General features: G+C 42.5%; 5 protein-coding genes across 8 annotated transcripts in view; 3 read left to right on the top strand and 2 right to left on the bottom strand.

Annotated features, from left to right (window-relative positions):
• Positions 1-15050, top strand: part of LOC123980185 (zinc finger protein 260-like) — a 672464-nt gene that overhangs the window by 205573 nt on the left and 451841 nt on the right. The gene's annotated exons all lie outside the window — the stretch shown is intronic.
• The window catches only part of LOC123980191 (butyrophilin-like protein 2), a 470636-nt gene that overhangs the window by 156695 nt on the left and 298891 nt on the right, over positions 1-15050 (top strand). The gene's annotated exons all lie outside the window — the stretch shown is intronic.
• LOC123980179 (zinc finger protein 271-like) overlaps positions 1-15050 on the bottom strand; it is a 342908-nt gene that overhangs the window by 261180 nt on the left and 66678 nt on the right. The window lies entirely within an intron of this gene.
• LOC123980217 (high affinity immunoglobulin gamma Fc receptor I-like) lies at positions 6251-11739 on the top strand. 2 transcript variants are annotated; one of them, XM_046064493.1, is made up of 6 exons: positions 6251-6818; positions 7070-7105; positions 7991-8251; positions 8757-9002; positions 10585-10698; positions 11332-11739. In XM_046064493.1, the coding sequence occupies exons 1-6, from the start codon at positions 6770-6772 to the stop codon at positions 11481-11483; spliced, it is 858 nt and encodes a 285-aa protein (XP_045920449.1). In that variant the 5' UTR covers positions 6251-6769; the 3' UTR covers positions 11484-11739. The 2 variants fall into 2 exon arrangements, with proteins under 2 accessions (XP_045920449.1, XP_045920450.1); XM_046064494.1 differs by lacking the exon at positions 10585-10698.
• The window catches only part of LOC123980222 (motile sperm domain-containing protein 1-like), a 5019-nt gene continuing 1910 nt past the window's right edge, over positions 11942-15050 (bottom strand). For both annotated transcript variants that reach the window (XM_046064504.1, XM_046064503.1), the window contains exons 3-6: positions 14812-14887; positions 12932-13203; positions 12669-12824; positions 11942-12584 (exon numbers count right to left, since the gene is read on the bottom strand). In XM_046064504.1, coding sequence (XP_045920460.1) covers positions 12556-12584; positions 12669-12824; positions 12932-13203; positions 14812-14887 — 533 coding nt within the window. In that variant the 3' untranslated portion in view covers positions 11942-12555. The remainder of the gene's footprint in view (positions 12585-12668; positions 12825-12931; positions 13204-14811; positions 14888-15050) is intronic.

Raw genomic sequence — 15050 nt, 5'->3', positions numbered from 1 at the left:
ACACAGTAAAATATACTGTGAAGGTGTTCTTCTAACCTGCACTTTATAAGTTGAGGTCATGCTTTTTTTAATGCATGAATAGATGTTATTGATTGTTAACACTATCCAGCTCATTTTGAATTTGGTTTGTAAATTGTTACTTAATTTTAAAATTTTGTAACATTATGTACACAGAACTACTGTGAATGTGTTCCACTAACCTGCACTTTATTTGCTGAGGGCATGTTTTCTTGAATGCCTGAATACCAATGTTTATACTGTCCAGCTCATTGCTACTGTTTTGGATATGGCAATGATTTAATAAATGTTGGAAATTGACATAGTAGCAACTATTTATTTGAAGCTATTTACACTTTCAAAACAAAGAGGGTAAATTGATCAAAATTAATAAATCAGAACATTATCTACTTATTTTTTTCATTTAAGTTACCTATTTTAATTAAGTTTAATGTGTATAAAATGATGATATTTTCTACATTGATAGTACTCAATTTATTGGCTTTTTCTGAAAATGCTACTTAATATTTTTGCGTACATTGAAATTCACATTATTAAGTTGTCTTTACTCAAAATATCAGTTAGTTCACTAAACTTGAAAAAAATAGTTGGAAAATGTTGTCTTAATTTTATTGAGTTAGATCCAAGTAACAGTTTTAACAGTGATAGGGGCCAACCGTCACGTAAGGTACGGACTAAAGAAAATCTGTAACTAAGAGGGCTTTCACACCTACCTCTCATTTGGTCCGGACTCTCAGACTTTTTAGTTATTTCCAAAATCAATGAAACCTCCCCCGGACCACTGTCCCGACCAAATAGACCAAAGTTGGTCCAATGAAAAGAGGTAGTATCGGTCCGGATCCGTGGTTCAGTTTGTTTCTACTGTGAAAGCATTTTTTGATGGTCCGGACTTTCAGACTATTTACAGAAGTTTGGCGTTTTCCACGTAAACTGGAAATAAACAAATGCACACAGAAATGTACTGGAATGAGGACATTTATAAATCTCCAGAATCCAAGATGACATGTAGTTTAGACGGCATCCTCCTCTCTGACACCAACAACAGAGAGTCCAGCTCCAACCCCACAATGTCACTGGCCTTGCGGATCAGTTTGTTGATTCTGTTACGTGTTCGCTACCCTCAGACTGCAGACGGACACAATGGAAGCAATCCGGTCTCTCCTCAAATGAGGACTTTCAGGTGTGAAAGCCCCCTAAAATAATCAAAGCAGACAAAACTCCTGATAAGTTTAACAGCATTAGAGTACATTTATTATACACATGTACACTGTAAATACATGTATAAATATACACATGTACACTGTAAATACATGTATAAATATACACATGCACAAATACATTCTACATATTCACAGCCACGTGAATCTTCACCTTTAAACAACAGCGCTCCTCCCTGAGCTTTCGGTCGTCTGAATTGCTCTTCGTCTGACTCGTCACCTGGGACCAAGCTGTCGTGGGAAACCCTACGAGGAGCTGAGAGCTCCGGACAGAACAGCTCCCAGGATCATGTGAGCACACAAACCCCTCCACCACGATAAGGTGGCAACTCACGGAGGGGATAGTTTTTATACACATATCTGTAATATATCATCTTTAGATATTACACACATGTATAAATGATACATTATTATTATTATTTTAAAGTCAAACATTCAAGATATAAATGACATTTAATACAGCAACATAATCCAAATAAACTAAGTAACACAAAGGAAAGTCAGTCAATCAGCACATTGAGACGCTTTTCTTTTCAAACTGTCCAGTTTCTACATAAAAGGCAAAAATGAATATCCCAGCAGCATATTCATGTTACCCTAAATGTTCACAGTTTAGGTTTATCATCAGCACAGCTCTTTACTCTGGGCAACACATACTGAGCTTTTTAAAGTGCAAACTCCCAAAGTTTTCACCTGTTGACCTTCACTTGATGAAATGAGACCTCGTGCTCCACACACAACACGATCATTAGGCAATATATCTCTCTGTATATTTATATAGATATATATTAACAAAATGTTTCTTTAACGTATTGTTTTCCAGTCCAGTGGTTGTCAAACGTTTTCAGGTCATGAATCCCCACTTGATAATAGTTTGTCCCTGGGCTGTCTGATAAGATTTTTGCTTTTGGATGTTTTATTAAAAAAGGGACCAAAAACATTATCTAACATAATGATCTAACATTCTGTCGTTGTGTTACTTATGGGTAGAATTATGGTGAAAATAAATTATTCTCCTTTTAGCTGTGGACCACTGAGCTCGCTCAAGGACCCCTGGGGGTCCACAAACCCCACTTTGAGAACCACTGCTTTAGGCCACTACTGCCCAAAATACACTGTCTATTGTCCTGATTCTCATTTTGATTCATCAGAGTCTTGATGACTATCTGACCTGGTCACTGGATGGATTGAAATGGATTGTCCTTCTTTTTGTTCTTGAAAAGATAAGAAGAACGGCAACAACAATCCCAAATAATAAAAAACTTGCTATCAGTCCAAAATGCATGTTCCATCCTGCCCAGATGATTCCAGCTGTGAGAGAGCAGAAACAGGTGTATCAGCTGTCAGGTTTACATGACTTAAGTCGCAACAACAACTTCTGTATAAAACAAAAACACGTTCTGCATCTGATTCTCTACAAACTCACCTGAGCCTGAAACCGTCAGCCTGGTGATGCTGCTGGGTTCAGATGCATCTGGGTGATTTTCCTCTCCAACCCGACACTCGTATGTTCCAGAGTCGTTGACGGTGACGTTCTTCAGAACAACAGAAGCGTCTCCGTCCTTCATGTCTGGATCTCTCAGCTCCACTCGACCCACGTAAGAAGGATGCTGGTAGTTCATGTGGAGACCGTCTCTGAGGAAGAAGACGTAGCCATCAGCCTTCAGGTCCGGTCTGCTCCACGCTATCAGTGAGATGGGACCACCTGTGGGAGCCTTACAGAGAAGAGAGACGTCCTGTCCAGGTTTCACTGTCACCTCCTGTGGGTCTGAACACAAACAGAGAAAACAAAGTTTAATTAACTGCTGTGGAGGCCGTTTGTGTCGTGATTGGGCCTTGCCACCACCTCTGTCCCCTTGTTTCCACAGCTTCCCTCCCTGCTGTCTGTTTTTTGTCTGTCATGTCATGTGTGAGTGGTTGTGGGCGTGTTGCTGTGGCTCCCTCTCTCCTGTCCTCCGCGCTCAGCAGTCTGCCCGCTTCCCACATCCAGTCCACTTCTTCTTCTACTCTAATGAAATCTGCCTAGGTTAACTGCCTAGGAGTCATACCTAACAGTTTGGACACGTTCAACACCGTATTTGTGGTGACCTTCGCAGACTAAACTCTCAGGAAGTCTGTTTGCATCTACATTACCTTATTTAATGACACTGTCATCCAAAATTGCTATGTTTGTCAGAGGTTAAATGTCTCAGGGAAAGATTGGTGGTTATGACGAAGTGGGAACTGAAACAATGTCTCTCATGCCAATGGCATGTGTCTCTTTCCACTGCTCCATCGCCACCCTATTTGCACTTTTCTTTTACTTCATCTTCATCAAGAGGACAATATTCATGAATGAATATTACTTTTTTAAATCTAAATATGAACTAGATCGTTTTAAAATGTTTGCTCAGGCTCTGATCTGCATGTCACTGTCTCACTGCGTCTTTATTCCTTTATGGTTTTTGGTTTGGGAATGTAATATTTTCCTGTTTTATTCTGTCATTCTTCATGTGTTTCTCTTTTTTACTCGTCCCTTGTCCTTGGTTTTGTATGTTTTGTCTGTAATTCATTTTTAATGGAAATTAAACCTTTAGTGAGAATTCAAGCCAGAATGCAAATGTAAGACCAAGAGCCAGTGAAGAAACAGGGGACCTTATACTATTGTTATTATGCATCTGTCTGAGGAAGAGAGTAGGAACCAGCTGTCCTGAGATGAAGGCCTATCAAGAATAGTCAGATAAGAAACTCTCTAACAAGCTACTTTCCCAGGGGAACCTTCACCTAGCTGCAACATAATTAAAGTATCAAATAACACAAAGTGAAACAAAAGCCTATAATAATACAGCATAAAAGGTAAAACAGTAAACACATAAAATTTCCATTACAAATCAGTTTGGTATTATCTGTTTTACTTTGGTAAATCCATCCTTGTGTTTTACTTCTTGTGCTATTTTGTAGAGTTCACTGCCTGTGTCCAGCTTTGTGTCCAGTCAGCCCTGATTCCCCTTGTGACCTGACGTTGATTCCCCGGGCTGTGTGTGTGTGTGTGGTGCTTTAGTCCCTTCAGTTCTCATCAGTCCTCGTGGTGTGGTCATCGTTTGTTGTCTGCTACCTGCAGCCCTGCCTGTATGTCCTCTCCTCTGTTTGGATTATTGATGAATGGATTTGGTTTTTGGACTTTACGTTACCTGTGAATTTTCTATTCCTGTTTGGTTACCCGCTTTTGTGGTAAATTTTTGTTTTAGATAATTTAGACTGCAACTGTAAATTATACACCTCGAGTTAATCTAATTAAACTTCCTCATGAACGTATTCATTTATTTCCTTCTGGGTCCTACAACCTGTTTTTCCTGCCTGAGGACTCAATCTTTCAAATGCATACATTGCATCATTGCAACACCCGGACTTGGCAAGAGAGTAAAATCCTAAAGTCACCGCTGCAAGAACTGAACCGTAAATAGATGACGGCAAAAACTAAACCAGCAAAAGAGGCGAAGCATTAACGCCCAGATAAAAATACAGACACATAAACACATTTCATCAGGAATCAAAGATTTCTGAACAGTCAATAATGTTAATGCAGATCAGACTTTGTCACAGCTGGAAAGTTTTAAAGGATAATGAAACAGACACACAGAGCTCACCTCCACAGGCAGAAACCAGCAACAAGATAATCCACACAACTCTGAAAACTGAAGCTGCCATGAGCTGCTGCTGCTGCTGCTGCTGGAGCCGGAGATCCTGTACTGCTTCCTGATCTCTCTTATTACTATGATTTCAGAACAGAGGGAGGGAGGTCACATGATTTACTGTGTTGCATTTAAAAATGAGTAAGAGATTCAGAGAGAGTGAACGAGGGCAAGAGTGGGAACAGTGAGAAGCAGCCAACTGAGACATGGAAAGAGTTGGCAAAGGTCAAAAGGTCTCTGTTTGTCTGCAGGCCAAAACTCTTAAGAAAACCGACGAAGGTGATTTTGTGCTAAGGACAGGAAGTATCAGCTTCAAACCGCAGTCCTCTACACTGATTACTCAATAAACTGGAACTCTGGCCTCGTGTTTCAGAGCAGCTTGGCAGACATGCAGCCTAAAGTATGTGCAGGTTAAAGTTTAACAGCAGTTTCAGATTTAGTTTTTTACAGGTTTTTGGTCTCTCTCCTGACATTTAAGATGTTTAGATTTACTTAAAAATGTTTGCACAAATGTCACTAAGGATGCACGTATACAATGTTATTACGGCCCTGTGTATTAGTAGCTGTCTTTGCTCTGAGTGAATCTGTACAGGTTGCTGTATGCTAATGAGCTGTAGGATTGCCTGCCAAGGATTGGACCAAATGACGTCGACTCCTCCTGCTGTCTGGCTGGGCTCGGTGACAATTGGTCAAGGCTGCTCTCTTTGTGTTTTTGTTTTGAATTTGTTTGTTGTTTTTACTACCATGCCTCAGTTAAGCTGCGATCTCTCTCAGTATAGATTTCCTTTTGGTTAAATTGTTTTCATTGGGTTAAGCAGCATCCCTTTTTCTGTTACAGTTTACTGCGCATCACTCTTACCCTACAGATAAATAACTTTTCTTTACCAAATCTATCTGGTTTATGTTATCTTCCTTGCCCACACGAACAAATGTAACAAATAACAAATGTACACCCTCACCTTAAATTACAACAACAGTTTGATAAGCAAAAACAGCACTCAAATGTTCAGCACTCAAAGGTAGTTTGTATTTCATCAAATCACAACAAACCAAGCCTCCAAATAACACGATGCAATGAACTCAAAATGCACTTCAAGCCATAGTTCAGTCCAGTGAACTAATGTAGCAAGAGGACAATAGGGAAAGCAGAGCCAGTGGCGATTGAATATTGACAAGATATTTCTGCGGCGTTTACATGGTTTGAATTTGGTTGTGGGTCCATGGGGCTTTATAGAATGATGATAGAGAAAGATCAAGAGGTGAATTTGTGCATTAAACTTTGACAATTAAGCAAACAAGTTGCCCCTTCTTGTTTGAGGACTGCACAGTTTTTTTAATCGCCCACTAGAGGGCTGCAGTGCTGCAATAACCAGTCCAGTTGAAATGAATGAAATGATTCAAAAAAAGATTAGTTCATTTTAATGAATGAGATTCAGAGATCCAAGTCAGCAAAATGAGTAATTACCCATCACTGCAGTTTTCACCCCGTAAAACACAATGAACTCCCCTGGTATATGAATTGCGCCATACAAATAAAGGTGCTTCTCTTGATCAGTCGTCACACTTAACGTTTGCCCAAAGGTGTCAGCACACTTCACTTCCTGTGTGACATGGTGCACTTCAGTCTTCAGAAAGATGTCTTCAGGCTCATCAGGCTGGTTCTTTGAAAGTCTTCTTCCCTTTATCTTTAGTTCTACAGGTGAGTTCATCTGTGTTTGTTGTGGCTGTGTTCAACCCATACTGGCTCACCATCGTCCCACCTCTTAACTGCTGGAGAACAAAACCTCAACACCGTCACACCCACCTGTAAAGAGGAAGAGGGAGGAGGAGGAGGAAGCAGGTCTGGTTTCTGGGTCTGGTCTCATGTCAGCAGCCAGAACGATGGAGGACACATCTTTCCAGTGGCTGCTCTGTAAGTAAAACAGTTAATATAGTACAGTACTAAAACATCAATGATTTTCACATGCTGTAAAGATATGAAATTCGGTGTTCAACAGTTTTACTGTAAAGCCCTTCATTTAATGTCTGAACGTAAACTCGACGATGCTGTTTAAGGTTCAGTTCACTGCGTCCATACTGAAAGGTACCACACTGTATTACCCTGAGTCTGAGGTGAAGATGTCTTCCGTTGTAACGTGTCAACTGAGTGCTGTTTCTCCTCAGGGCTGACCACCACGCTCTGCTGCAGACCCGCTCAAGGTCAGTATGTTTACATTAAGACAAACTGTAACACAGGAGCTTATTCAAATATGATACACACTTCGTTATATCAAAATACTTGTAGTGTAACACAAAGTTAAGCCTCACTTTAATATTTATTTAACCAACAAAGCCTCACTGAGATTCAAGAGTGTGTTTCCTGGCCGATGTTTTCAGTCCTGGAAAACACATTCAGATCCTTCACTTGAAAGTAGAAATACCACGGCCTGTGAGTACAGTGCCGAATTCTAAAGTAATATTTATTGAACTTCTAAATAATAGACTAACATAAATAACAAATGTCATGCTGAGCTTTGATTCAGATTTAAAGTTAAAACTAAACTGTTTTTTTCTAAACGGGTTTAATAACTGATAAGAAATAAAAGGTGCTATAGTTACATGGCAAATTTTAAACAATATTTTATATAATAAATAAATAAATATTAATAGTTTATTCGTACATACACAGAGTACGCAGCAAAACATCACAAGAGAAGTGCTCAGTGAACTGAGAGTTTGTCAGTCTGGGATGGCTGGAAACTGCAGTTTTCAGCGGATGTGAAAAATGTTCCTGTGACATTTAGTTTGGAGGAAGAGAGTCTTGTTTCAGAATGAAAACATTTTTTCTCCTTCATATTTGACTTTTTTGTTTCAAAGCTGCTGACTATGGAGCTTGACTGATGTAGAATAAATACTAAATATTTTTAATGCACCACCTTTAGTAGTTTAAGGAGTTAATGTCAGGCAGAAGAAATTAATACTGTGTTTAATGTGTGTAATCACACATTCAACACAGTAAATCACAAGGGCTGAACACAAGCTCATCGTCTGCGTAGAAACTGATCTGAGGCTGATTTCTCTTCATGCTCTCTTATTTTCTGGCAGCTCATCTGACCATGACTCCCAGCAGCTCTCAGTTCTTCAGCTGGACACCTGTCACTCTGAGCTGTGAGGAGGTCGACGACTCCCCCGGATGGACGCTGAGGAGGAACACCACAACAGACAACCATACTCTATGTGGTGCATGGGGAAAGCCTGTTGGTTCTGCCTGTAACATCAGCTACATCGTCCCACGGGACAGTGGAGTCTACTGGTGTGAGTCCAGAGACGGAGTGACCAGTAACCCCATCAACATCACCGTCACTGGTAAGATCACGCTGTCGGCACACGAACAGTTTACGGTGCAGATTTACCATCAGAATTCAGTCGGTTCTGAAACTGTGTGTCTCTGATGATAGAAGCAGCATCTGGTTTCTAGCCGACAGCCACAGTATTTAGTAGAATACTAAATACTAGAAAAATAAGGACCTGTTAAAGAGGATGAAGAAATCATCCTCTTAAGAATGTTTAAAAAAAAGTTTTCTATGTTAAAGGAGTCGTGATTCTTGCTTCTGAACCGAACATTACAGACAACTTAGTACTTTTTAATTAGTACTTTGTTGTGAAGTGGCTTTTGAGTTGGCATGACAAAATGATACTGATGTCCCTTAACCCCACATGCCTCAACTTAGTTTGGGATCACCCATCCCTAGTCATTGTTGCTAAGCTGTGATTGTACCATCACACGGTTTAGCACACATGGCCACTCTAGCGACTCTGTGAGGTCTTAAGGTTTATTTGAAAACTAAAACCTCTTGTATCTCGTGTTGAGATGGACCAGTGATCCTGCAGAGTCCCGTCCACCCTGTGATGGAGGGACATGATGTCACTCTGCACTGTGAAACAAAGAACCTTTCCTCCAACCTCCCAGCTGGTTTCTATAAAGATGGCTCCCTCATCAGGACTGAGCTTACAGGTCACATGACCATCCACCATGTTTCCAAGTCTGATGAAGGCCTCTACAAGTGTAACATCAGAGGCCATGGAGAGTCTCTATCCAGCTGGATCTCTGTGACAGGTGAGGAGGTTACCTTTGATTTCAGGACTCATTTCATCCAGAGATTCACCTGCTGTAGATTCCTTACACAGAAACACAAAACACAATTTTTGGTTCTCAGGAGTGTTCAGTCCCCAAACTCTACACCGAGATTTGATAAACACCTTTAGTACATCCTGCTTTTTTAATATGGCAGTGTCTATATACAGACGTGGACAAAAAAAGATGGTACCAGTAGAAAATATTGGAAATAATTTGACCAAATAAACATGTTAAACTAAGGTGTTATCTTCAAACTTGTAGAGGGTGAAAAGTCATCACTGTGCTGTCTGGTATCATGGTGTGAGCACACTGAACATAGACCACAGAAAGCTAAGAAGAGAGCTGACTCATAGATAATATATATAATATGATAGACAAACATGTTCAAGGTTAAAGCTTTATGACCAACTCCAAGCAGCTTGATGTTCCTGTGACTACAGTTGCACATATTCAGAAGTTTAAGGTCCAAGGTACTGAAGCCAACCTCCCTGGACATGCCCGCAAGAGGAAATTTGATGACAAATGAAGAGACTGATAATATAAATGGTAACCAAAGAGCACAGAACAACTTCCACAGACATTAGAGGTGAACTCCGAGGTCAAGGTACATCAGTGTAAGATCGCACCATCCTTCACTGTTTGGACTTAATGGAAGACAACAGAGGAGTTCGCCACTGTTGAAAGCAAATCATAAAAAACTATATTGACAAGCCACAAAGCTTCTGGGAGAATGTCCTTCCGACAGATGAGACTGGAGCTGTTTGGCAAGTCACATCAGTTCTGTGTTTGTGGACGCAAAAATGAAGCATGCAAAGAAAAGAACACCGTACCTACTGTGAAGCGGGCTGTGGCGCTGCTTTGCTGCATCTGGCACAGGGTGTCTTGAATCTGTACAGGGTACAATAAAAACTCAAGACTATCAAGGCGTTCTGGAGCAAAATGTGCAGCCCAGTGTCAGGAAGCTTGATCACGGGTCCTCCAACAGGATAATGACCCACAGCGCAGCTAAAAACACCCAAGAATGGCTAAGAGCAAAACATTGGACTATACTGAAGTGGCCTCCTATGAGCCCTGATCTAAATCCTACAGAACATCTGTGGTTAGGAGCTGAAACATGCAGTCTGGAGACGGCACCCTTTGAACCTGAAACACCTGGAGCAGTTTGCTTAAGAGAATTGGGCCAAAATACCTGTTGACAAGTGCAGAAGTCTCATTGAGAGTTACAGATGCTTGATTGCAGTGACCTCTAAAAATTAAGTTCAGGGAATCATCATTTTTGTCCGAGCCAGTTTCATTAGTTTTTTTTATTATTCTGTTGAACCACAGTTTAAAAGCAATGTCTGATTTTCACCAATTGTTACTGAAGGGTACCAACAATTTTGTCCACATCTGTACATCTCGCCACCTTTGAACCACCCACCAAATGAGAGAAAACGTACCTTGAAGCCCGTTGAGCACCGGTTCGAGGAAACATGTTGTTCAACCCAGAACCCCTTAGCAAACTGAATTTGGTGTGTAGCTTCCCGAACCATCGACCCACCAGGTGTGCCTCTCTCTACAGGTACCAGTGCCTCCAACCAGCTGGTGTTCAGATTGTTCTGCCTCCTGGTGGTGTTCTGCCCGTACTGCATCTCCACTGTCCTCATGGTGTCTTTATATCGACACAGGTCCAAAGGTAAGACCCAGCGTCTTAACCTTCAGTAATGTGACATAAATCTGAGTCATATCACTGTAGAAGCAGACCACAATCCAGTCCAAGACTAGGTTTTTAGACCTTAAAGCACATTCAGTAGAAACCTTTTGCAGGTCAGTCGAAAGAGACGTTAGGGAATTGTGTTCTCGGTCTAAACAAATATGTTGCCAACTCTTATAGACAGGGAGAAAAGCTTTAGAGTTGATGAACAATGAAAACATTGTTATACACCATGCGGATAAAGGATTAAGCCTTACATACATATAAGAAACAAAGAGGATTACACTTGCTGAACTCAGATCTGAGTTCAGACAGTAGAATCTATGGTCTATTATTGTGAAACAATAAGTTAAAAGGGGGATTTAAATCTCACTTCTGCAGGCAGAGAACTACGGATTAGCCCTGGGTTTTGCCTCTCAGGCTGTGTACGGAGATTAAGGAGATTCGGTGCCGCTGCCAAATTATCAACATCTGTAAAATTGATTATTAGAAACGACCGTGGAGTCAGTAGCTTTTCATTAATGAACATAACTTGTGCTGCTGCAGCTCAGCGTCTCTGTTTGTTCCATCTATTCAGAGTAAAAAACACTTTAACACCGACTCTTCTGCCTGCAGGAGGTGACCTGCCTGTCTCCCTGGCAACGACCCCACCACCCCAAGAAGCTGAGGAGGGACTGGCCGATGACGTCATCGCTGATGTCACTGAGACAGACGCCGCCACCGCCGCTGCACGGTCGCAGCAGGACGCGGACGTCACGCCGTCCTGAGGTTTCATTCACAACAGCGTTTGTCTTCGTTATTTCTTCTCCGTGTTCTGCTCGTCCTCCCTCCTCGTCTGCTAATGCTGCATTCAGGCGCTCCTCGGATGGGCCCCCAGGTACTCCTAAGTCTGAATGTAGAAACAACATGGACGCTACTACAAATGTGTGTTGGACTGTCTTTAGTATGTCTTTTTACTGCACCAGTACATTAAAAATACTGCTTGCACTGCAAATCCTGCTAATAAATATCTTCCCTAATGAATCTCGGTCGCTCTACATGGACAGCAAAAACCGTTATAACCTGATACCATATTACAGATGACACGTCACGTGATTTTGCACCATTAATCAAACGTTTTTAACCATCAAACATGTTGTCTGCCATGTTTCTACGTGTAAGACATAGATGCTTTTTATCTCCTCTGTTTGGACGTCTTTCCCTCCGCAGCACAGAAACAGATCCATTCAGTCTTCTGACCACTTTATTATTATTAAAGGAAAATAAACTTTACAGAACACAACTCCCTGTGAGTGTAACTTTATACAGAGGGCGATATAGAGCAGCCAGGCTAGCTGTTTACAGTCTTTATGCTAAGCTAATCTAAGCACAGACATGAGAGAAGCATCTATCTGAACAGAGAGGGAGAAGAGGAAGTGTTGCCTCCTCCTCAGACCCACAGACACCAGCACTGTGCTCCTGCAGAGGCCCCTCCCCCTGCAGAGGCCCCTCCTCCTCGCACCTTCGCAGGCCTAAAACACTAAACGTTTCCACAGCAAGAAGCAGCTAACACCAGAGGCTAACACCAGAGGCTAACACCAGACACGGCCCCTCAGCTGCACCACGAGGCTCCTCTCAGGGTCTCCAGCCGCGGGTTGACTGTGTGTGAGTTTCCAGTTTTAAATAAAGTTTTATGTCCTGCTGACGTCATCAGTCAGTCAGTTATTAAGACTCGTCAGCGTTCAGACTACATTCACATGTGAGTTCAGGGACGGGGCTCAGAGGTCACGAGGGTCCACGGTTGCTATGGCGCTGGGAAAAACAGCTGTCACTCGAACAGAGCAGGCACGATGTCACTGGTTACCGTAGAAACACCATGGTGAGAAGACCTGAGAGAGACGGACACACAGGTGAGTCCTCATATGGTCGTACAGGTCTGCGTGTGTGTGTGTGTAACAGGGTGTGTGTGTTACCCAGTGTGTAGGCGCAGACCAGCTTCTGATTGGCGGAGACGTGCAGGCAGCGTGGAACCACGGAGCCGCTGTCAGAGTGGAGGGGGAGCATCAACACTGCGACACACAGCACCGCCGCCAAAACACACACCACCCACTGAGACACGCCGCGCACAGCTGCTCAGCACGCACACACACAGAGGAAAGGTTTTACAGTCAAGTTCACAACAACTACATCAACTACACGTCCCAGAGTGCACTGCTGCCCCCCCTCCCAGTCTCACCTGTGCAGGCGGGCAGCTGCAGGTGTGTGTGTGAGGGCAGCAGCAGAGGAGACAGGGGAGTCTGAGGAGGCGGCGCCCTCTGCTGGCCTCCTCCAGGTGTCCTCCTCTTCGACCTCTCATCCTCTTCCTCCTCCTCCTCTCCCCCTCCTACTCCTCCCCTCAGCTCGGCCCAGATCTCCCGTCCTCCCACCTGCCCTCCTCCTCTCACCTCCAGACGGAACCGGTCCCTGCGGTCCCAGTTACGAGGGGACACGTCCAGGTGCCGCACCACCCTGACAGGAAGATACCAAAATACTGAAAACACGAAGGTACCAGAGACACGTGGTCGACAGGGACAAGCGGCACACTTTATTTAGCTGCCAATATAGAGCGAAAAAAACATTTCACACCTGAAAGTTAGTAACGAAAAGTTAGGAAAATTAATTAATTAATTACACTGCACGGTTGTAATTCCAGCAGCTTGCTTATTTATGAAAACATCTGGACATCAAACCTCCTCTCACCTGTCCTGGACGTCCTCTCACAGCTGTTAGATTTTCTTTGTGAACTTCAGATGTTTTTATTAAAGTTCAGATGTTGAAGTAGAAGATGGGATTTAATGTTTTTGCTTTTACTTTGTTTTAATCGTGGGATTTTACTGGTCTCTGTGTCGACTACTGCATTTATGGTCTAAGATTTATTGTTCACCAGGTAGAACGAACTGGCGGGATCACTGGACACAAAAATGACTGGTGTGATGAATATAAAGACTAAGAGATGTGAGATCAGACATTTAGCATGAAGTCTTGTCACGGTCTCTTCTGGTCTTCGTTATCAGAGATCAGGGCCCCGTTTCAGAAAGCGGTTTTAGTGAAAACTCGGAGTAAGTTGAGCCTCAGATCAGATGAACTCTGGGTCTGTAACCCCGGAAACTTACGCTGTGAACCAAACCTGCTCGGGAGGAGTTTAGGTTCAACTAACGCCGAGTTCCTCTCTGACTTCCTATCTCTAAAATACAAGACGAGCAAGACTTTATTAATGCAACATAGACGTCCAAAATTTTAATCTATTGACACATTTTCCACTGCAAAAAGTACTTAATAGTCTAACCTGCTGGGTGTGACTTTACTATCACACGTTCACGAGTAAACTGTGTCTTAGATTTGATCTATTTTCATAATCAGGTAGCCGATCGCCACCGGCATTTAGTATCGATCCTCCACTCCTGCGTTTTAGAGCCAATCAGGGTCCGTGTTGGCAGCATTCATATTTCTAGCGCCACCCGATTAAAATGGAGGCTCTGCCTTTATTTACCCGTTGCCATGGTGAATCGTAGTATCGGAGCTCCATCTATGAGGCTTTTTTTCATCCCCACGCACGCGCTTCAATCAGGCTCAACATATTCAGAGCTGACTGAACTTATTCTGATCAGAACCCGTTTCCCACCTCAGAGCTCAGAGTTTGATAAGCCTGCTTTCTGAAACGGGCCCCGGCTCTCTGAGGAACGTTTGTTTACTCTCTTGACTGGCGAGTTACTGATACTGGGTGGTAGAACTGCAACAGAAAATTAATGACTATTTTGATAATCGATTAATCGTTTCAGTGACAAATTGTCAGATTTCATCTTCTTAAATGTGAGGAACTGCTGCTAGTTTTAGTCACATCTGACAGTAAATGAAGAGTCGTGGTAGTTTCGGTCTGTTTGAACAAAAGAAGCAATTTTAAGACGTCACTTTGGGAAATTGTGATGAGCCTTTTTTTTAACAGTTTCTTAACATTTTATTGACTAAACGACCGGTCGATTAATCATGAAAATAATCGCCACCATTGTGTCGGGAGTAGAAGCAACAGTACAAGTAGTAGAAGAAGTAGTAATATAAAGTACTATTCGGCGTACTTACAGGTCGACGCAGGACTTAGCTCTGACGCTCCCCTCTGCCTCCACCACTCTGTAGAGAGCTGGAGCTGTACACAGCACTGAGAGAGAGAGACAGGCTGTTAACTTACAGACAGACAGGTAGAGAGAGAGAGAAAGAAGTGAACAGGTGAACAGACAGGTGAACAGACAGGTGACCAGACAGACAGACAGGTAGAGAGAGAGAGAGAGAGAGAGAGAGAGAGAGAGAGAGAGAGAGAGAGA

The sequence above is a fragment of the Micropterus dolomieu genome, linkage group LG12 (assembly GCF_021292245.1).
Source record: "Micropterus dolomieu isolate WLL.071019.BEF.003 ecotype Adirondacks linkage group LG12, ASM2129224v1, whole genome shotgun sequence".
NCBI classification, from domain to species: Eukaryota; Metazoa; Chordata; class Actinopteri; order Centrarchiformes; family Centrarchidae; genus Micropterus; species Micropterus dolomieu.
Note: the sequence above shows the minus strand (reverse complement) of the source record. Positions and strands in the feature narration are given on the sequence as shown.